Raw genomic sequence first — 22,811 nt, 5'->3', positions numbered from 1 at the left:
AAACCCTTAGGAAGATGGACCTAAACAGAATTACAATAAACAATCATTAACTTATAAGTACACTTGAAACGCAAATAAATAATGAAATTACAAAATGATGTATTAACATACTTACAGCCTGTCTCTCCAACGCGCGCACGCACGCACGCACGCACGCACACACACACACACACACACACACACACACACGCGACTGCAATAACCCTGTTCCAATTAAACTCAGTTTGTACAAACTCTTTACATTTTGGTTCCCCACAAACTTCATCAGGATGCTTTTAGACATAAACTATATGTTCCTTCATGCTTGTTTCAGTAAGTAAAGAAATCCACATAACAGTGACACGTAGGCACAGCGTTGATCTTCAAAGTGCATAAGAGAAGAGGATCTATTGAGAAGGAATATTGTCATCAATTTTGCAAACCTCTAAGTTAGAAGTAAAGATTCTGACTGAGGTTATGTGATCATTAACTGATGTATAACTCTAACTGCAAAAATAGGCTATTTGTTATTTTTCTTATATGTGCTTATTATATTAGATATTACAGCCCATGGGGGACATCTATTTACTGATCATGTATTTGCATGTGGCCTCAAGTAAGTTTTCCAATAATTAAAGCCATATAAACATAACAGAAATAAATAATGCAACTTCACATGAGAAGAATCAGTCTCTTTGGTGCGATCACCTCTTATTGAACATCTGCAACTGTGAGCCTGTTGCTCAGTTTTCCGATAGATTGAACAAAAAACTGAGGAGGAATTAGCAAAAGGTCCCTGTGGAGCAGCAGCCATTCATGACAATCCCCTGAAAAAAAAAAAAAAAAAAAAAAAAAAAAAAAAACACAACTGTACTCCACAACCTTCGGCAGGGAAATCTTGAGAGAAACCCCTGTTTCAGTGTGATGAAGGGAAAGCTGCTGTGTTCTGCATCCGGGTCGACCGGACGTCTGTCTCACTCCAGCTTTGACATCTCGTACTTTGTCGTCATGATTTCCTGGAAAACATTGACAACATATAGGTTCAACACTTTCTCCTTTTTCAAAACAAGCAAAACCCTTTATTAACTCAGACTGATGAAGCAGCCATAACTGTTTACAAATGAAAAAAACAGAAGAGATGAATTGGTTTGGCTTTGCAGGTTAAGAAAAATTGAACTAAATACAAGTTTCAGACAAAACTTTCCTCATTTGTGACATCACAAACTGGGACCTTTTAAAACAACTTGTTTTAGGCACATAATTTCTAAAACGGATTAATGCATTTTTTCATGTTTGGAGAGTTTTTAGAGGCAGCAGAGAACCACACGGCAGCACATAAGGATGTAAATTATGAGTTTTGGGTCATATGTTCCCTTTAAAGTCTATTTTATAAAAAGTTACTAAAAATAAGCTTTAATGATACATCTTCACTAGACACAGCAGAGAAGTAACACTCACCGGCCCCTTTATTAGGCATAGTTTCAATTGCTTATTAACATAAAGCTGGGTTCTTTGTAGTTATAAGTGAATGGGCATGCATCGTTCCAGTTACCGTCTCAGCCGATTCTGTTCAAAAAGCCAAACTTTCTGCCATGTTTACTTACAATTTCAAAATGGTTTCCTGCCGGAGCTCGGCAACATTTCCACACATGATCGTGACACATCCCTCTGTTGCACCAAGGCGTAACATGCATTCATAAGTCCGGCACTGCAACAGTATTACTACCAAGCGTGCCGGCACGAATGCCGCAAAATTCCTGCATCGCCATGCTGCCACGTTGCGTCCATAAGACACCATGGTGGCTGATTTGCCGGCATAGTGTATGTTCTAAAAAGGGCTTTAGTGATGAGCCGCTCCTGTAGAAACTAATGAAGGCTGAGGAGACATTTCAGCAGATAGATTAAGGTGTTTAAAAGACAAATGCACAGCGAGGAGAAGAGTTTCACTTTCGCTCTCACTGACATACACTAGGGGGATCTAAAAGAAAGCCCAAACGGCAAAGTCTCTCTTTAAGCAAGTGCAGTGACAATGTCGTTGTACACTTGTACAATAACAATAAAACAATCTTGAGTCATTGCGTACTGAATCGTCAACACTAGTCCTTTAGCTAACCTGTTAGCTGTGAACAGTTTTCAGCAACAATTAGCAAGAGAAAAAGTGGCCCACAGCAGCTCAATCCGTTGTTGTTTTGAACAGAAATGCGAGCGCTCTGGATCCGCTAAACATGCTCACAGAAAATCCAGTTCTAAAATCCTCAAGACCGGCCCATCCAGCACCAATAAACATGCCACATTCAAAATCACCCATCTCCTTATTCTGATGCTGAACTTCAGCAGGTCATCTTCGCCTCATCTAGATGCCTAAATGCTGCCATGTGATTGGATGGTTAGCTGTTTGGGTTAACAAGAAACTAAACAAGAGTACCTAATAAAGTGACCAGTGGGAGTGTGATTGCTGCGACTTTTTTATTGCTCATACCTCATCTGAGTCAAGCAGGACTGGAAGAGCTCTGTAGTGACAAATAAAAGAAAGGCTTGGTTACGATCGCACATGCATTAAATAAAAACACAATGACTTCATGCACTTCCTGGGATCCTTACACATCAGTAAGAGAGCTAGGAATGTTGTCCTCCACCCATTTCAAGTCTTCATCCTGGTCAAATTAAAACAAAATATCAGAGCAAATACTGCCCCCTGCTGAAATGTGACATTCAGCAAGATATATCATCAAGATGTTGCCTCTTTGTTTAAATGTAATCATTCATTTAAAATAAAAAGTTGCACTGCTTACAGGGTTTGTTTCTGCAGACTTCGCTGAACCATTTGTCTCATTTTTAGCTGCTCTTAACTTGATCCCATCGGCTGAAATATTAAAAAATTAAGGTGAAAATAGCAATCTGTGTCTTTTCAGTAAAACTGCCATGAGAGTAATGTACCAATGTTAGATGAGGCGATAAACTCCTCAATTTCCTCATCGTCAGAATCATCAATGAGAGGTGTGAACGCGTACCTGTAGGAATAGAAATGAAAGAATTCAGCATCTGACTAAGTTATTATCGATGTCGAGGTCCACTGGCACCACTTGCCTTTGATTGTTTGCAGATGGCCGCCATAAAAACATTATGACGAGAAGAACAATGGAGAATAAGAACCTCCAGAAAGCATCCTCCACCCAAATCTCAATCCAATCCTTAAAATAAAAAATTAGACCTTGTCACATTAAATAAACTTAGCGCAACAATGCAACTATGGAGCGTGCCAAAAAAATACTCACCGACTGGCAGTCCGCTAAATGCAACTTTTTGGCAGACCAAGCCATAAAAATGATGGAAGCTAAAAAAGGGAAGAGACTGCATGAGCATAAAAAATGCTAAATAAATCTGCTAAAGCCTGTAATGATTCCAGGTTTTATGTAAATGGAAACATGAGTTAGAAAGTTAGATCTTTCTAGAACAGGGACAAACAGCCATGGCCAAAAGTTTGAGAATGACACAAATACTAATTGTCAGCCTGGAGTCAGAAGAGGCAGCAAAGAAGTCTCTTCTATCAAACACAAACATGCCTCTGATTGGCTAACAGCAACCTTGCTTTGCTTTTTTGTCTTGGTTAAAAATTGGAACTTTGATGTGGCGTTTCCACAAATCACACAACCCTGAGCGTGTTCTGCCATGCCATACCAATAAAGAAGTATCCCGAAACCATTCGTGTGCGGGGTTGCTTCTGAGCAAAATGAGTGGACTCATTCACAGTTTGGCTTCAGAACACACCCATGGGGAAAAAGCATTGTACCAAAACATCTTCCAAGAGGAACTCCTCTCAACCATCCAAGAACAGTTTGATGGTGATCACTGCCTTTTCCAGCATAATGAAGCCTCATGTAATAAAGCTGAAGTTATCACCAATAGCCTCGAGGAACAAAACATCAAGTTTTGGGTTGATGGCCAGAAACTCCCCAGACCTTCATCACATTTCAAACCTGTGGTCAACAGTCAAGGGATGGCAGATAAAATGTGGAATGCATTTAGCCGAGTTTGGCTGAACTGCAGAGATATTGAAAAATACTGCAGCTATTGACCCTTTGAATAAACTCAATGTAAATATTAAAGTTTTTATAACTTATAATTCAGGAAACCATAGAAACATTTGATTAAAAGCTCTCAAAGCTGCAAACTTTGCGAAAATGTGCGTCATTCTGTAAACTTTTAGCCAAAGTTCATAACATTGTATCCAATACTACATTAAAATACAGCATTACTATTGAAGTACCTACCAATGACTGCAAATATTAATGTGTTTGTAAAGTGTCTGTAGAGAGACAACTTGACAGGGTTTCTCCTCAGCTTCAGAGTCTTGATGGTTTGGGCCAAGCTGACGAAGATGTTAACGACAGTCAAGGCAAACAAACAGGCTTCCCACTAACGCATGAGCAAGTCCTAAAGAAATCTACATGTGCATTTTTAATGCAATCAGTTCAGTCACAAATACATCAAAAGAGTCTAAACGCATAGACTTGTTTTCATTTGTTTTATCTTGAATGGTGTTTTTAAGCAGGTTCTCATTCAAACAAAAGGATCCCATGTTAAATATTGCATGTGATTAACCAAAATTTTGCATGATTGTCAGAAAAGAAAAGAGGTGAAAACAAAAGATGGCAAAAGTTATCAGAAAAAAACAAAAACAAAAAACAAGCAGTGATGAATTTCAGTACAGAATGAATGATTAGAGGGACAATTCCTTCTCAGATGCAGGACATCTTTTAGATAAATTCAACTGCTCCATCGTGAGTTTATTATGGGAGGTGATGAGCAAAAAGGGGAACCACACAAGGAGAAACTGCAGGTGCACCAAAAGGATATCCACCAGCATAAAGAAGAATCAAGCAGAGCCAGGGGAATGTTGGCCAGCAGGGCCAAGTCAGAGTCTTTTGTCTGGAGGGGACCACAGCGGCGGTACAAAGGACAAAAAAAGGAGAAAGATGAGGGGAGAAACAAATTAATCTCAGAGAAGGCGTGTGAAAAGGAAGGAACACTGCAAATAAAATACAGCACCATTTTACCCAAGTGCAAAAGAGTAGCAAAACATCAAACCCCAAAAAAACAAGACAGTCAGTACACATCTACAACTTCATGTTTCACCAAGTAGAGAACCTCGGATTTACTGCACACAGGAAGGATATGAACCAGATGGCGCAGGATTCAAACACAGCCAGAACAATTGCTGTAATGAGAGCGGCGCCATTGTCTTGACCCTTGAGTCCCATTGTACATGAAGAAAATATAATCCAATTAAAACAAGATTGCTTTTAATGGTAAAATGATTGAATTCCTAAATTGAAGTATCACATTCACGTCTTTTGGTTGGATTGAACAATAAAAGCATCTCAGACGTCTAACCCCTGGAAGCATCAGCCGTGCGGAACAGTTCACTCACGACAATCACAGCACTCGAGCGCACACCAGGAGAGTCTAAGCAGTGAAGCAGCTTCTCTGCCGTGCTCCTCGCTCGACTCGTGAGATCACAAAATCCCTCGAGACTTCAAAGGTTACAGTTTGCTTACACAATCCACCATTAAACCAAAATCGAGGAAATCACGTTGTTATCGCAGTCTGATGTATATATGATGTCGTTACTCTCCGCTGCCAGGACTAAAGCCATGAAAAACACACAGCTGCACTTCTGGAACGATGCCGAGTAAATGAGCTGTTGGGTCACACGTAAGCTTCATAAATATGAAATTGCATTGCTGCAATACTTTTATTTTGAAAATTACTGGGAATTTTACACTGAAACTGTGTGTGATTTCCTGTCCAGCCCTATGTTAACTGCGAAAATTGACGCATCCCAGAAGTGGCTCACAGAAAAAATAGAACCCTACCCGATCCCATCTTTAGTGGTGCGTCGCTTCTGGGATGCGTCTGAAAATTGCCGCGCCGCGGCTGGTATGAACGACTCCGTAGACTATAATGGATTCTACTTGAAGCAGTGCTGTTCCGCGCAGCTGATGCTTCCGCTGTGCGGAGGTAAGGATCAACTTGACGCCTGCAAACACAAATCACACTTACATTTTAATAATCAGAGAGAATAACTCACCCCTGTGATCCTCAGCACTCCTTCGATGCTGGCAAAGGCAAAGTAGAGAATCCCGAGCCCCACAACTCGGTGCATCACAGTTCCAAGTCGTGGTCTAAGAACATTATAAACGTAAATCTTAAAAAATCCTTTTCCTTTAAAATAATATATTTAGAATTTATTTTCACTTAAAGCAACAGATCATAAGATGACATACTTGATGATGCCATAACCCAGGCTGACGATGATGACGAGCAATCGGGCCAAAGTCCTCTTAAGAGCAGAGACCAGCTCAGCAAAGATCAACAAACCTGGAGCTAAATGAAAAAAAAAAGAAGAAATAATAATAGTTTTACCTTGTAGTACATGAAATAAGTAATACTAAAATATTCCATCACGACTATAAAGGTACTCACAAGCAGAGCCGACGAGATTAGTGTTTTCATATTCCGCGCAGAAGACCGCCTTCTCCACCATCCCCAGGAAAATGACCCCCGCTATCCAGAACTGGATCCTCAGGAGATCTTTCCAGTAGCAGGCAGCCCAGAGGAACCACAGCAGGGCGTACAGGATGTACACTATGCACATGATCATGTAGAACTACAGACAAGAGTGTGAAAATGGTTTAATAATGTTGAAACCAAAGTATTTAACAGGTCAGATGTTGGTATTGAGTTCATGTAGAATTTAAATGAGAGCTAAAACTGTAAACTACAAAGTTTTCCAAGGAAAATAAAGCAGAAGGTATATTTTTAGAGTTTTTGTTTTGTTATAAATCTATTTAAAGTTGTTCTGGAAATAGTTTTTGTAAAGCTGATGAAACTTTGTTGGGTCTCTGACCCAAGAGCCCTGATAAATGAACAAACACAACCCCATAATAAAGCCCCATAATGGGAAGACTGGTTTACCCCGCCCACTTTTCCAGGACATAAATGTTAAAGAGCTGCATGCTGATTGGTTGGTTTATCCCAATGGCTCTATGACACTAGGAAGTGAGTGTTGGACCAGCTGATAGGGGCGTGGACGAACTAGATAAGAAGAGTGTCCGGCAGTTTGCAGACGAACAAGGAAGATGACGGTGATGAAGGCTGTGGATCTGTCTGGCGTTTATTCAGTCTGAATATTCTCAGTACATTAAATTCAATTTCACTTTTATTGTCATTGCAAATTATACAACAAGATTTACAGTGCTCCGCAGATAATAAAAAATAAATACTAAGAACGCTTTAAAAGGAAATTATATACATTCCTCTTATTCCTCACTCATAAACACTCAAAAATGGATAAAAAAAAAACTGCACAACCAGTCCCACTCTAAAATCATGTAATGGATCATTAAGGGCTCACTTCATCAGATTCAGTTCCATAATAGCCCTGGGTACAAAGCTGTCTTTCAATCTCGAAGTACGCACTTTGACAGCTCTGTAGCGCCGTCCAGATGGTAACAGAGAGAAGAAACAATTGCAGGGGTGGGATACATCTCCCAGGATGTGCGTCGCTCTGTATAGGCAGCGAGCTCTATACAGAGTGACTATAGAGCAGTCACATTCCAGGTACATCCTGGAATGTGACTGCGTCAACGTTCTTCTTTGTTGTGTTCATCTCGTCCAACAAGGAGGTTAGTAGCTTGGGATAACGTTAGGTGCAGCCAAGGTGGTGAGGGGATCAGTTTTGATGGCCTAAGGATTGAGTCTCTGTGTCATGCAAATGATGGGGTCCTGTTTGCTTCATAAGAACATGATCTCCAGTGTTCGCTGGAGCGGTTCGTAGCCGAGTGTGAAGCAGCTTGGGTGAGAATCAGCTCTTTTAAATCCAAAACTATGATTTTTGTGTCGGAAAAGGGTAGAATGCATTCCTCAGGTCAGGAATAAGGTCCTTCCCCAAGTGGAAGAATTTAAGTATCTCGGGGAAAGATGGAGCGGGAGATTGATAGGTGGATTGGTGCTGCGTCTGCAGTGATGTGGGCGTTGTGTCTGTCACGGTGAAGCCTGAAGGCGAAGCTCTTGATTTACCTGCTGATCTATGACCTAACGCATATCTATAGACATGAGCTTTGGGTAGTGACCGAAAGATCGAGATTGCGAAAACAAGCGGCTGAAATGAGTTTTCTCTGCAGGGTGTCTGGGCTCTCCCTTAGAAATAGGATGAGGAGCTCGGTCATCTGGTGAGGGGATCGGAGTAGATCTGCTGCTCCTCCACATCGAGAGGAGCCAGTTGACATGGCTCAGGCGTCTAGTTAGGATGCCTCCTGGACACCTCTCTGGAGAGGTTTCACGGGCACGTCCAACCGGGAGGAGACACAGAGGAAGACCCAGGACATGCTGCAGTAACTATGTTTCTCATCTTGCCTGAGAACGCCTTGGGATTCCCCCGGAGGAGCTGGCCCAAGTGACTAGGGAGAGGCACGTCTGGGCCTCTCTGCTTGGGAAGCAGTCCCCGCAACCTCACCCCTGATAACCGGAGGACAATGCATGGACGGACGGATACAAGTTGCTTTGTTATGATGATTTCTAAGTCACCTACTTACAATCATGAGAGGCCATTCTGTGATGGAGATATAACCGTGGCTGCTTTTCATCACTACGTTAACTGAAAAACAAAAAAATCCTCACATTAGGCAAAATGAAGCTTAACATAACTTCATGTTTGTCAACAACAAAAAATAAAAACAAAACTTGCATGTGGTGCAAACAAGTTCTGAGATTTAAAAAAACCATCTCAACCGTGACACCTCTCAAAAGTTCCAATACACCAGGCTTTCAGTACATTCATTGTTCATTATGTAAAAACATAATCTGATGAAGTGTCACCTGTTAAATTCCAATTGGCTTTCTTTGTGGATGACTCGAGCTTAACGACCAGCAGATACGGACCGTCCCTCCATGTGGTGGCTACGACATTGTCTCTTATTTTCACGCTGCTGTTTTTCACAGAGTCGTACTCTTCAGTAATGAACAAATCATCCTGATCCTGTAAAGCAGAGTTTGTCTTTTAGAAACAATACAACACTTCCCATATCGTGTTATTCTTATTTTCTTACTTCATTTCCAGTATGTAAAGTGGCTGGACGTGGCTCTGCTTTGGCTTTCTGACAACAAAACATAAATTATTAATATTTAGAGAAAACTGTGGGAAAATGCTTACTAGGCTGTAGAAGACCTACTTTAAGCATGGGAAAAGAGCGTAGTTCACCGTTGCACGTGATTGGACCATGCTTGTGTTCGATGTACTCTCCTGGTGCAGTGGGTTTAGGATCCAGGCTGTCTCCGCGACTCTGAGATGTCTTTTCATACATTTCCTATCACATTCACAATTCAGTTCAATCTAAAAAAAAAAAAGCAGCACTTATAAAAAGAAATACATGAAACATGTTTACTTACTTCTATATTATTGTACTCATTGTAGCAGGGGTGATACTTTAAAAACCAGTGGACAGTGAAGTCCACTTTCTCTGGGCAAGCAAAAGACATGACTGAAAGAAAAAGACACTTTTAATTAAAGCACTTAAAAACTGCATTTTTGAGTAAGAAGAAGTCCTCGTGTCTCACCTTTCAGTTCAATATCAGTACCACTGAACATGACTTTCCTTAACAGCAGTGTTCTTGAGGCCTGCAGCACAGTTAACAAGGTTATACAGCCAATGCAATCAGAGATTGTAATTAATAATTACTTAATTACTTGGGCAAACTGATTAATCATTTAAGCTTAAAGGTCAAGCCATTTTACATTTGAATCCAACAACTTTATGGCCCGTTTGTGTTTGAAAGGCGGAAATGCGTATTAGTGAGGTGAAGGGGAAGCTACTACCGACCATGTGGTTTATTTCAGCATAAAGGTGTGTGTGTTCTGTTCTGCGACCCACCTTCGGACACGTAATACAACAAACAGAAGGACACTTGAACTTCTCAGCGCCTACATTATTAATCAAGGCTTTCCATTTATCCTTCCTAGGGAATCTAAGAAGTGTGTCTTGGTGTTACTGAGCAGAAACAGGAACTTACTACTAAGGACAGGCATTGTTTACATGTTTGAACTGTGTATACGAATTATTTAGCCTGAACAAAAACGGGTCAAAAATGAATTTAAATTTATAAATTAAAAATTGGGGGGTGCATGATGGATCATTAGGATTTACAACTTACAATAAATTGCATTTATATTCGATTTTGTTCAACTTTAGCTTGCTAGTGCTAGTTAAGCTAACCTATTATCGTAAGTGATTCAACAAAAGGCTAAACATGTTCTGCTATTCCTGTGTGTGAATTTTACTATACAGTACGAAGGGTATCAACTCGCCTTTAATGATAACCAAAACGTTATTCACAACAGATTACAACGTTATCAAAGTACCAAATTAGCTCATAGCCTATTGACGTGACATGGCTAACGCTAGCTTAAAGTGCTGTGGGTATTTGGAATTTTACCGGGTGATACTCACGTTAACGACTGTGAATTTCCACAGCCCGGTCTCGGGTGCTGCAGAAGCTTCATTTACAGAGTTAAGTAAAACCACTAGAATGACCACCCATGTAGAGAAATCTCTAGTCGGACACCTCCACGTCCGCATCCTGTCAGCAGCTGCCATGTTTGTTCGTGGGTTCAAAATCCCCACCTCTACGAGGCACCTTGAACGCAACACAAGAGTCCGCGGTCCCTTTTTTATTATTTTACCAAAAAACTAAATAAAAAGAAGAAAAACGTGCATCGTTTTTTAGTTGACAAAATTTTAAGCGAGTAACCTTTCACATAAGAGGATATTTTCTTTTATATCTTTCAATAATTTATCTCATTTATCACAGCCTAAAAATAGTTTAATGCAAACAAATATAATTGTAAGATTATTCAGTTTTTCCATACTTTTCATTATTTACATTTAAACAAAAATGTTGTCAATAGTTTCACAGTACAACATATCTTAAGCTTATGAAAGTGTGCATTAACATTGTTGTTAACACACAAAATATTCTGTTCAATGAAATGTAAGCTGATCACGTGAAGCATAAACTGCTATAAAGATGTGCTATGGAAGTGCTTGCAGTGCAACCAGACAAAACAATTAGTACTAATGAACTTTGAAGAAATTTGATTTGCAGAGTACAAAACATTATAAAAGAAACGAAGTGTCACTTGAGCTGTGATCTGTTGTCATTTCATCTGTGACAAATTCATTTGTGTTGCTTAAAGTTTCATGTGACAAAAAAGGAGTCTCCACTGTAGCAGGTCTTAGTGAGGCATTAGCGGAGACCACCACCACATAACGATCACTGTCTTCATCATCCTCATCCTCCAGACGGTTGTGAATGTCCGCAGTAACCACCGTGTTTTCTGCTGCCTGGTGGCTGCAGGAAGGAGAGGAGCTCAACACCAGCTGCCCTGCAGGAAGTATCTCTCCATCAGGGTCCTCTTCAGGAAAGCTGGTGTTAATATAAATGATGTCTTCTTTGCTGGAAGACTCTGGAAGCTTCTCTGCCAGCTTTTCTAACATTTCTCGTAGCTGTGTGAACAAGGGTCTGTCCAGCGGATCAGCTCTCCAGCAGCTGTACATGATCTGATACCTAAATAAAAGATAGGAATTAGATAATATTTTCTAATTTAGTAAACAAAATTCACATCTATCTAACAACTGCCTGGGATAAATATTTGTAAAGACCAAGTTCACTTGTTTTTTCAATACATCTGCAGTGGTCTCTAGTATAAATGAAAAAAAAATACACCTCGCACTCCTGTTTCGGGAATTAGAAATGAGCCAGAGGAGTAGGGATTAGAAGACGGCAGGATTTTTAGTGTTATTTCCTGATATTCGGACATTTTGCATCTGATTGGCTAACAGCATCATGACTCTGTTTCTTTGCACTGTTGATGTTTTATCTCCACAAATAACTCAAGGAAGTAGTTCTGCTGTTTTGTAGAGTTGCTAACGCTAATGGATAACTTCTATTATCCGAGACACAATCTGCTCTCTTCTAGATGCTAAATCAACATAACCGTCCCAGTCACGAGCCAAGATTCCGTGTGAGTCCATGAATGCAAATTTTTCAATGTGACATGCAGTTGAAAGGCTTTTCTAGTCCAAATGTTTCCCCACCTATTTCCTATTGGCAGCTACTGCAGGAAATAGGGGTAGAAGACCATTTTCACCCTTAGCCTGCATGTTAAACTCAGTGATATTTAAAAATAACAAGTAAAAAACAAATTCTCAGTGAACTTGGTCTTGAATATATTTACCTGTAACTGTAAAATATTGCACCTTGGGTATAGGTTTTGATATCAATCTTAAATACTCTATGCACAAAATTCTGATGATGTCAAAAATCTTTATTGAAACATAATTAAACCCTGTTGATGTCTTCCTGATGGCTCAGGAATATTCATAAACACTGATATTTCAGTTGTAATACTTTTGAGCATACATGATCAAGCCATAGTCTTGGTCTTGAGTATTCTTGAAAAGGACTGATTTGTTCTAAATAATAACTTTACATTAACAGCATGACTCTAAATCTAATTATTGCATTTAAAAACAGACTCACAGTTCATCCAGACAGCCTGGTGGTTGCTTTAACCTCTGACCATCAACCAGATAATCATAAATCTCATGGTTCTGGACTCCAGGATATGGCGTCATGCCTCGGGTAGCAATTTCCCACATGGTAATACCAAATGACCACTGAAAGACAAAAGATGCCAAATTTAGATCATGTTTTTTATGTAAAGTTTAATCTATAAACAAACTGAATGTTTTCTTGCCAGTTTATCTGCTTATATTAGATTCAACATTGTTTTATTGTAATTGCACAGGTGTACAACGAAATCGACTTTGAGCTCACTTAAGACAGCACACACACACACACACACACACACACACACACACACACACACACACACACACACACACACACACACACACACACACACACCACAGTCAGTTTAAGGTGCAAAATGTAAAAAATATAAATGTAAACATGGTTGATAAGACAAATATAAAATATAAACCTAAATATAAAGTAAAGATAATATAAATGTAAATGGTCACATGTTCAATCCCAATGAAAGAGCTCCAGATAAAATGAGTGTTTTTTGGTTTTACTGCAGGTTTCATTGTTTTGCCATCAAGAACAGCAACAAACATTGTTTCACCCATAATTTACATGAATTGCATATAATCATTTACTACATTTGTTTCATTTCATTTATTTATTTATAAAGCCCAAGCAGACGCCCAAGGAACACAAAACAATAAAAACATAAAACCATCAAAATAAGATATAGCAATCGTAAAACCAACATAAAAAAAATTAAGAGAGGAGAGTAAAAACAAAAAATAAAATCCTGAAAAAGATTAAGAGGCCGGGGCAATGAAACCAGGTAAAATTAGCTAATCCTGGAATGCCCTGACAAAAAAATGGGTCTTAAGGCGAGTCTTAAAACCCCCACAATGAGGGTAACTGACGCACCATCAAAGGCAACTGGTTCCAAAGTGCAGGTTCCAACACTGAGAACGCACGTTCTCCCCGTGACCTGCACTTGGTGCGTGGAACCATCACCAGCTCCCTGCCGGCTGAGCGAATGGCCCGCGAGGGGGCACGTCTATGCAAAAGGTTGCCAAGTTATATCCAGTACACTACAAAAAACGGATGAAGAAAACTTCCAGCCTGAACAGCAACTCATTGCTGAGTCTACAGATATAAATGGGTGAAACAGAAAGTTTACAAGGAGTTAATTCTTCTTACCATGACCCTCATTTTTGCTAGGAAAGACGCAGCTTGTACTTACGACATCACTCTTTACTGTAAAAACTCTGTCCGCCAGACTTTCCACTGCAATCCATTTCACTGGCATTTTGGCTATTCTGCCCTGACGGTAATAGTCTCCACTGTAGATCTTCTTTGACAAGCCGAAGTCAGCAACACACACTGTGTAGTCATCACGCAGCCTGTAACAGAAAAGGTTAAATTTTAGTTGTTATCTATTTGCAAACAAACAGCATCATCAACAACAATAACAAACAGTTCAAAGAAAAAAAAACAACTACAAATTTAGCAGAAAGTACAGAGTTTATAAAAATTAAAAGATATACACATTATACACCATTGGAATTGTTTTTTTAAAAGAACAAAGTGCTGTAATAAACTGAAGAGCTGGTGGTAGTTTATTCGCAAGAAAAGGCCCTCTGTATTTAAGTGTGTTTTGCTTAACGGACAATTCTGCAAAATGGGAAGTAGAGGTGCCGCGTGCCAATAGGCAGGGCAGGCAATTGGTTGGACTCAACCAAGTCAGAACTGCAACAGTAGCGAGACTGTGGAAACACCATTGGCCGTCTACTATGGCGAGTCGAAGATGCCATGGATTGCCAGCCGAAGGAGACCCAACGTTTGACGTTAAAGTAACAACAGATAGTTTTTTAAACTTTAAGCTAGATATTTAACATTGAGCTCAGTAATTGTTGTGTTAGAAGAATGACCAGTTTCATATCTGACACCATTCTGCAGCAAGGGAGGAGCTATCGGTGGGCCTGGGTGGGCACAGGCCCACCCAGTTTGACAGAGTACCCACCCACCAGGGGCAGGACGAGGCAGTAGCTTGGTGTTGCTATGGCAACACCAAGATGTGGCCAAGCAAGTAACTGCTTAGCAACCCCAGTTATGTTGTAACAACAATTACAATAAAAAATTATAACTTTAATGAATGTGCACTTTTTTCACTGTGTAATAAAAATACTTAAACTTTTATATCTGGCATTAATTTTTATCATATTATGAATGCGTTTTTCAGTTTGCTTGTTGGAGTTGTAATTTGGTCTTTTGTATAAAAAAGCAAAGTGGCACCTGCTTACTGACACTAAGCAACTATTAACCTACTGCAGAGAAAATATTCTGATGTCATCCCTGCCACCCAGTGAGGTTCACGATTTTATTTTTCTCAGAAGCGTCCTCCTGCCCTGAACTTCTCACAGCTGATCCGGGCATCTCCCGGAGTCTGCGGATGACATCATTGATATTGTCAGCGGTGTAAACTGAGAAAGGACTGGGTGTGAGGGGGAGACAGACGCGCAGCACGTAACGGACACGCATGGACCTTTTATCTGATGCTTTTCCTCGCACTTACGTTAATCCAGTAAAGGAAACGAATCGTTTCCTCTGGGTATCTCGTTAGGTCTGCTTTAGTCCTCTGAGTCCATTTTATTTGGTTCTGTTCATTTTATTGTTGTTGTTATCTGTACTGGGGGTTCGGGTGGAAGATCCCGGAGGTGATGAGTCGTAATGAACCGCGTCGGTGCGTCGCTGTCCGTGGTCCTGAATGAGACAGAGCCCTTGAGAGCCGGTGAGGAGAGGGGATGTGGTCGGAGATGTTTACTGCTTAGACAAGGTGTGTGTGTGCGCGCGAGCGCGCTTGGATCGTGCTTGCTGATTATTCCCTGGTGGAGGGCGCGGTTGTTGAGAATAATCTGATCTGATCTCTGGTTTTGCACCACCTCCTGCTACACCCTGAGCTATCTGGAGAATGAAGAACAGTCAAAAATCCTGTTTTTTGAAACATGCGGTGACCTCTGGCAAGCTACGTCTTTTGGATCGTCAGCTCTTAGCTGATAGCCTGCAGCTAGGACGCTGACACGAGTACGGCAGCACGCCTGGCTGAGATTAGAACCTGTCCAAGGTCCTGAAAGTTCACACGAGACAGTGTGCAGCTCTTGGCCTGCACACTGTCCAGGGAGTCCAGCGTCAGTAGCAGTCCGTAAAATTGAAATTTAACAGAGATCCATGGAATAAGTATCTAATATATGATCTTCTATCATAGGATTATTTGTGGCATGAGAGATTTTATTAAAACATGAAATTGTGACGTGCACGCGCGCATGGCACACATCTCATATGAGCTTTGATATTAATTAGGCCCATCCAGATTTTTCTAGGCCCACGCATTTGCTACGTTCTGGCTCCGCCACTGTTCTGCAGCTCCTGACTGACCAAAAACCGTGCTGGATAGTTTTGTGAAGCGAGTCGGTGTTCTAGGGGGGAGCGCTTAACCTGCTTTACGGATGTTAACTGTAATGTCAGTGGCTAGCATTGTGTCAATAAAAAGCACAAGAAGAAGAAAAAGAAGTTAGCGTTTTCTGTTGGAATCACGTTGGAGTCAGGAAGTAGGGATGGGCGATATGGAAATAAAAATCATATCACGATTTTGTTTTTGCGAAATCACGACTGCAATTTTATCACAATTTATTTCTATTTTGACAATTCAGACGTTTTGAAGTTATTTACCATTAAAATGCATACATTTAAAATCATACCCCTTCACAGAAAACAGGATAAAAGATTTCAGAATCCTAAAAAAAATCTTAAAATTGCTTTCCATATATCAATCTATCGTTGAGAGGTAGAGATAAATGTCTCAGATGTCCCACAGGCACTTTCATTTTAAATTCTATCTAGAGGTGGCTCATATCCTATCATCCACAATATTACCAGTAATTATTTCTTGTCCAAAGAAAAAAATCTATCATATTAATCTAAATTCACGATGCATCTTCATCTCGTGCATTCTCTGGTTAGGATTACACTCCCTATTACACTCTCTATTTGTCCCTCACTGTTCTCTGTAGCTGTTTCCTGATTACATGGGGACGGGGTTTGGCATAAACAAAGCTCTGGTCGGCAGCCGTGGTGAAAAGACTCGTTAAAACACACACACAAACGTCTCCAAATAATAAAAGTCACAAAGCTAAATGCAAATTTTAGAGCAGAACACCGACCCAGAGGTTCCCTGATCGAGCAGATGTGTGAGAATACGCTTAATGACCGCTTTGAGACGGAGCAAGTTAGTGGCTAATGCTAGCCACTATAATTGAGTGTAGTGTGCTTCTGCAAAGATTCATAATCGTTTATGTCTGCATTTTAATGCATCGATTGTTAGATTATTTTCCTCAGCTCTACCGAGCACCCCAGCTAAACAAACCAACACACTGCCTTAAACTTGCTCTCGGTGTGTCTGTCGTGCAGACAGAAGCAGAGTAGCAAATAGCACAACTTGGCTGAGAAAAAATGTGCCGGTAGACACGTCCAGAAATAATGGCACAGGTGATAGAAAGCAAATAAACGGTTCTACGATCTCCGAGCTTAGGTAGATCCTCATCACTTTATAATCCTTCACGATCTTATATCGTCAGATCGCACGACCCTACCTGGAAGTAAGATAATAAAGTCTTTAGAGGCGAAACACGGCATACACTAGTTTGAGTTAGCTAAAGGAGGCTACAAAATCACAGACTGATGGTGACCTGGCTTTGTTGCTACTGGACTTGTTAGTAATAATATTTTTTGTCCAACAGTTTGGATCTTTCTATAAAAAGATACTTTGTGGTTTCTTTTAGTATCAGTTGGATCATGATAGTGTTAGCATAGTTGTCAGTGCAGTTGTAATGACACTTTCAACCAGTAGGGCCGAGGAGCTGTCAACTGCTCCCTGTTACTTTAGCATCCGAGAAGCCATTGGAGAAGCACCGTTATTCAAATGTGTCATAAAAGAATTTTGAAATCAGTGAAGTGTTTTTGAAAATAATAAGCATTTTCATTTACTGTTACATAATGGACAAACTGATTGAATAAACACATAATAATAACTTTTTTTAGAGGCAGTTATCTAGTGACAAGTGTATTTAAAAAATAACAAATATACACAGGTTGGCTAGACTATATATATATATATATATATATATATATATATATATATATATATATATATATATAGACTAACCCTAACCCTTAAAAGACAACTTTTGTCTTCAAACACAACATAACGGTCTGGACTTGATGACAAACAGGAACAAGTCAGATAACACTCTTATTGACAATGCTGGACATTTTCTGAGAAAATTCTATTTCATTCAAAAGATAATGGCCGCTAAAATGAAACCAAAAATCCTACATGCAATTTCGCGCTGCCAGGTCACGATGCAGAAAGTTACGACCGCTCAGATACTCCATCCCCGACGCTATGTCAATCATGAACTTCAGGAGTGTCTGAGTTGGAAGGAACTGTGTCAAAACAGCAAAAATATTTAGTTTTTGTTCTATCATAACTTACATTAATGTGAATTTTAAAGTTTGAATAAAACCTTACCGTGGGACTCGCCTCCAGCCGTGAGCGCAGCAGGAAGCTGTGCAGATCTCCGTACTTCATGAATGGGAGGATGACCATGGGTTTCGGAAAATGTCCAGAAATTTCCTCCAAGCACACACCTAACAAAAAGACATGTTAGCAAAGACAAAGGGAACAGTAAAAGGAAGATTCTGGGAAGACTAGACAATTCATACCAAGCAGTCTGATGACGTTAGGATGGTCGAAATCTTTCATGCAAGCTGCCTCATTCAGAAACTCCTCAATCTCCCTTTGAGAGAAGCTATCCACTGTGTGACAACAAACAAGGCTGAACACTTGGCTTCCGTTATGAATTTATTGCTGATTCATTAAAAACGCAGAACTCACATTTCATCGTCTTCACTGCAACTTTTTCAGACGAGCCATCTGTTTTTTTTAAATGCCCCTCGACAACTGAGCCAAACTCACCTGATGCACAAGAATGAATAAATAACAACAATTTCATTTAACGATAAAATTAAAAACAATAACGATCATGCTATGTACGTAAAAAAGTGGCTCTCTCACCCTCCCCAAGAACTTTTCCTATTGAGAGCAGGCTCCTCAAGATCATCCCGCCCTCAAGTTTGGCCTGGAGTTCATCACTGATGCCAAGGTTTCCAACTGAAAAAAGGTGCATTAGTAGATAAATCTACTAACTAAAATGCTAGTGTTGTTTTTTTTTTAATTGGTAAAATCTAAGAACTTACGTGAGACAGCGACTGCGGTGCGATTATATGATCTTTGGTTTGAGTACTGGATGACAGGTTGTGACTTCTCACCTCCATACTTCCACCTGCAGAGGGAGACAGAAAACAAGACAAGAAAAAAGACGTGTCATAAAAGTTGGGACAAAAGTGGAGACAGAACCAAAGTGGAGGTCATAAAGGAGCGAGGAAGCTCTCTAGGTTGTTTATTCCCAACTTGGAATCCAGATTTTTTCCCCTATCTGTGGAGCAGAGCAGCCTGTGACACATTCCTATCTGTATCCTGAGATGAAAGCATGAGTCAGAACTTCCATTCAAAACATGCAAAAAAAAAGTAACAGCTGCATGTTTTCGCCAGTGCCGACGAACGTGACTAAAACGAATTAGTCATGATGTGTAGTCATGCTACTAAAGATATGTAAGAAGCTGCTGATAAAAACAAATGTTTTATTAACTTAAATTAATGTAAACACTGTTCAATTAGAAGTCCAGTAATGAAAGGCAACTTTGAAATTATTTAAAGGGATACTAACCTGTGTTGGCGTGCTTTTAGCAGCCCCTAGTGTCCATTCAGAAAAATAAAAACTAAAGTAAAACTCTCCTTGCTGTGTGATTATCTTTTTAACACCTTAATCCAACTGCTGAAATGTCACCTCAGCCTTCATTAGTGTCTACAGGAGCGGTTCACCTGTGTTCACGATCTAAAACATGCAGGAAACGTGCTGGAAGTAGACTGCAGCTCCAGGCATGTCAGCTCCACTTTGCAACAGGGACCAGACCAGCAACTCTGAAGTTGCAAGTGTGATGGGGTCTGAGTGACATTTCATTAGCCCCATAAAGGGTCATTTTAGCACACGCTGGCTCATAAAAATTATTTTATAATATGTAAAAGTTGCATATTATGCTTTTAAAGTCTCTTTCCGAGGTATTCCTTAAACTTGAAGCATCTAAGCGGTAGTCTAACGCTATTGGTTAGTTCTGGTCGGCGCTCAGTTTCCTATTGCACGGAGCTCTGCAGGGCAGGGGGCGTGTGTAGCAAAAAAAAAAAAAATTAAATAGACGTATTGCTTACATTATATCACAGTACATGATAAGATAATCACTTTTATGGATTTCTGAAAAACCATACATCATTTCTGAAAGTAGAAAACTCCAGAAAGCTACTTTAAGTACAACTGGATAGTAGTAGTCAACATACCCAAAACAGGAATTGGACTTCCTGTTGCGTAAACACAAAGCCCCCCAGATGAGCAGCAGCAGAAGACAGATGACAGTGAACACAGAAACCACAATCTTTACAGAATACGGGACCCCCATGTCAGGGCTGGACGTGGGAGAGATCAACACGGATTCTGGGAGGAGAGCATATAAAGCAATTATATGCATTAAATACATAACTGTTGTCTTGCAGCAATTGCACCTCAAATTTAGAGTTTTTTCAAATACAAACACAGCATGTTGACCCTTTAAAACCTGAAATATGAAATAATATTTTTAATTATTCATAGCTAATGGCAGAAGACTTGTATAGGAGAGAACATGGCAGGTTTCTGATGAACGTAAGATTACATGTGCACCTTAGGACCCAGAGTGGTGTGACGTGGATATGTGTCAATGGTCTAAAATGGGTTAATGTGAATAATTTTACTGACGACATTGTGTGCTTTTCTGTATGCAAAATAAAATAAAGTATTGAAATATTTCATGGCAGACTATTAAATGTAGCTGGCTGAACAGCTGCTAGGTGATGAGGAGATAACACAAGAGAGGAGCTTACTGTCTTCTGACACAAAGAGCCAGACCGGTGGGCTGACCATGCCGCTCCCTGCCTGCGTGCACGCAGCTACCTCCACACTGTAGGTTGTGTTAAATGCTTTCACAGGTACAACAGCCATGGTGGTGTCAGTGTGAACCTGAAATAAAACAAAACAGATATCGCATAGATTCTGATTTCATATTCCCCCTAAAATGATCTCCTTTGGGAGAAGAAAATGCAACTTACTGAAATAATATACAGGTTGAAAAGAAAATATATCATCAGCTTTTTTAAGTATGTTTTTAGGAACACTGAAAGAAGATTTCATAAAACAACATTTGTGCTAAATGAATAAATAAATAAATAAATAAACAAATAAATTAATAATACATTAAAAAGTAGCCTAAGGCGAGATGCCCAGACTTCCCTCTCTCCAGCCACTTGGGCCAGCTCCTCCGGGGGAATCCCAAAGCGTTCCCTGGCCAGGTGAGAGACATAGTCCTTCCACCGTGTCCTGGGTCTACCTTTAGGTCTACTCTCGATTGGACATGCCCGGAAAACCTCACCAGGGAGGTGTCCAGGAGGCATCCTGACCAGATGCCCGAGACACCTTAACTGGCTCCTTTCGATGTGGAGGAGCAGCGGGTCTGCTCCGAGCCCCTCCCGAATGACCAAGCTTCTCACCCTATCTCTAAGGGAGAGCCCAGCCACTCTTCAGAGAAAACTCATTTCGGCCTCTTGTATCTGCAATCTCGTTCTTTCGGTCACTACCCAAAGCTCATGACCATAGGTGAGAGTAGTAATGTAGATCGACCGGTAAATCGAGAGCTTCACCTTCTGACTCAGCTCTCTCTTCACCACAACAGACCGGTACATTGCCCGCATCACTGCAGATGCAGCACCAATCTGCCTGTCGATCTCACGCTCCAGTTTTCCCTCACTCGTGAAAAAGACCCCGAGATACTTAAACTCCTCCACTTGGGGCAGGACCTCATCCCTGACCCGCAGAAGGCATTCTACCCTTTTCCGAATCAAGACCATGGTCTCAGATTTAGAGGAGCTGATTCTTATCCCAGCTGCTTCACACTCGGCTGCGAACCGCTCCAGCGAAAGCCGAAGATCACGTTCTGATGAAGCCAACAGGACCACATCATCTGCAAAAAGCAGAGACCTGATCCTCAGGCCACCAAAACGGATGGCCTCCACACCTTGGCTGCGCCTAGAAATCCTGTCCATAAAGGTTATGAACAGAATCTGTGACAAAGGGCAGCCTTGGCGGAGTCCAACTCTCACTGGGAACGAGCCCAAATTATTGCTTGCAATGTGGACCAAGCTCTGACACGGTCATACAGGGACCTAACAGCCCATATCAGAGGGCCTGGTACCCCCATACTCCCAGAGTACCCCCACAGGGCCCCCAGAGGGACACGGTAAAACGCCTTCTCCAAATCCACGAAACACATGTAGACTGGTTGGGCAAATTCCCACTCACCCTCCAGGATCCCCTTAAGGGTATAGAGCTGGTCCAGTGTTCCACGGTCAGGACAAAAACCACATTTCTCCTCCTGAATCTGAGGTTCAACAGTCCGATGGACCCTCCTCTCCAGAACCCCTGGAGGCTCAGGAGTGTGAGTCCCCTGTAGTTGGAACACACCCTGCGGTCCCCCTTTTTAAATAAGGGGACCACCATCCCAGTCTGCCAGTCCAGTGGGACTGTCCATGCGATATTGCAGAGCCGCGTCAGCCAACACAGCCCCGCAACATCCAGAGTCTTATGGAACTCCGGGCAGGTCTCATCCAACCCTGGAGCCTTGCCACAGAGGAGCATTTTAACCACCTCAGTGACCTCAGCACCAGAGATTTGAGAGGCCAACCCAAATTCCCCAGACTCTGCTTCCTCACTGGAAGACGAGTCGGTGGGATTGAGGAAGTCTTTGAAGTATTCTGCCCACCGATCCACAACATCCTGAGTAGAAGTCAGCAGCACACCGTCCCCGCTATAAATAGTGTTGGTAGCGCACTGCTTTCCCCCCCTGAGGCGCCGGATGGTGGACCAGAATCTCTTCGAAGCCGTACGGAAGTCTTGCTCAATGGTCTCACCAAACTCCTCCCATGCCCAGGTTTTTGCATTGGCGACCACCCGAGCTGCGTTTCGCTTGGACTA

General features: G+C 41.1%; 2 protein-coding genes across 3 annotated transcripts in view; both read right to left on the bottom strand.

The window, feature by feature from the left end:
• Positions 1 to 761: 761 nt before the first annotated feature.
• On the bottom strand, positions 762 to 10,700 carry tmem87b (transmembrane protein 87B). The gene is made up of 19 exons (XM_070541918.1): positions 10,488 to 10,700; positions 9,598 to 9,658; positions 9,430 to 9,521; positions 9,213 to 9,347; positions 9,090 to 9,137; positions 8,860 to 9,019; positions 8,577 to 8,638; positions 6,466 to 6,649; positions 6,267 to 6,366; positions 6,071 to 6,164; positions 4,837 to 4,908; positions 4,251 to 4,359; positions 3,255 to 3,313; positions 3,067 to 3,170; positions 2,917 to 2,990; positions 2,772 to 2,842; positions 2,581 to 2,633; positions 2,459 to 2,489; positions 762 to 995 (listed from the first exon to the last, which is right to left on the bottom strand). Exons 1-19 carry the CDS (start codon positions 10,632 to 10,634, stop codon positions 954 to 956), a joined length of 1,698 nt encoding a protein of 565 aa, XP_070398019.1. The 5' UTR covers positions 10,635 to 10,700; the 3' UTR covers positions 762 to 953.
• Positions 10,694 to 22,811, bottom strand: part of mertka (c-mer proto-oncogene tyrosine kinase a) — a 24,423-nt gene continuing 12,305 nt past the window's right edge. Inside the window, exons 9-19 of one of the 2 annotated variants that reach the window (XM_015944487.3) lie at positions 20,669 to 20,804; positions 20,090 to 20,243; positions 18,895 to 18,980; positions 18,713 to 18,808; positions 18,533 to 18,613; positions 18,361 to 18,453; positions 18,167 to 18,285; positions 17,972 to 18,081; positions 13,823 to 13,982; positions 12,580 to 12,716; positions 10,694 to 11,604 (exon numbers count right to left, since the gene is read on the bottom strand). In XM_015944487.3, coding sequence (XP_015799973.3) covers positions 11,154 to 11,604; positions 12,580 to 12,716; positions 13,823 to 13,982; positions 17,972 to 18,081; positions 18,167 to 18,285; positions 18,361 to 18,453; positions 18,533 to 18,613; positions 18,713 to 18,808; positions 18,895 to 18,980; positions 20,090 to 20,243; positions 20,669 to 20,804 — 1,623 coding nt within the window. In that variant the 3' untranslated portion in view covers positions 10,694 to 11,153. The remainder of the gene's footprint in view (positions 11,605 to 12,579; positions 12,717 to 13,822; positions 13,983 to 17,971; positions 18,082 to 18,166; positions 18,286 to 18,360; positions 18,454 to 18,532; positions 18,614 to 18,712; positions 18,809 to 18,894; positions 18,981 to 20,089; positions 20,244 to 20,668; positions 20,805 to 22,811) is intronic. The other variant, XM_054750175.2, reaches the window with a different exon arrangement.

Source organism: Nothobranchius furzeri, chromosome 12, assembly GCF_043380555.1.
Source record: "Nothobranchius furzeri strain GRZ-AD chromosome 12, NfurGRZ-RIMD1, whole genome shotgun sequence".
Taxonomy (NCBI): Eukaryota; Metazoa; Chordata; class Actinopteri; order Cyprinodontiformes; family Nothobranchiidae; genus Nothobranchius; species Nothobranchius furzeri.
The sequence above is the reverse complement of the archived record's forward strand: the minus strand, read 5'-3'. Positions and strand labels throughout refer to the sequence as shown.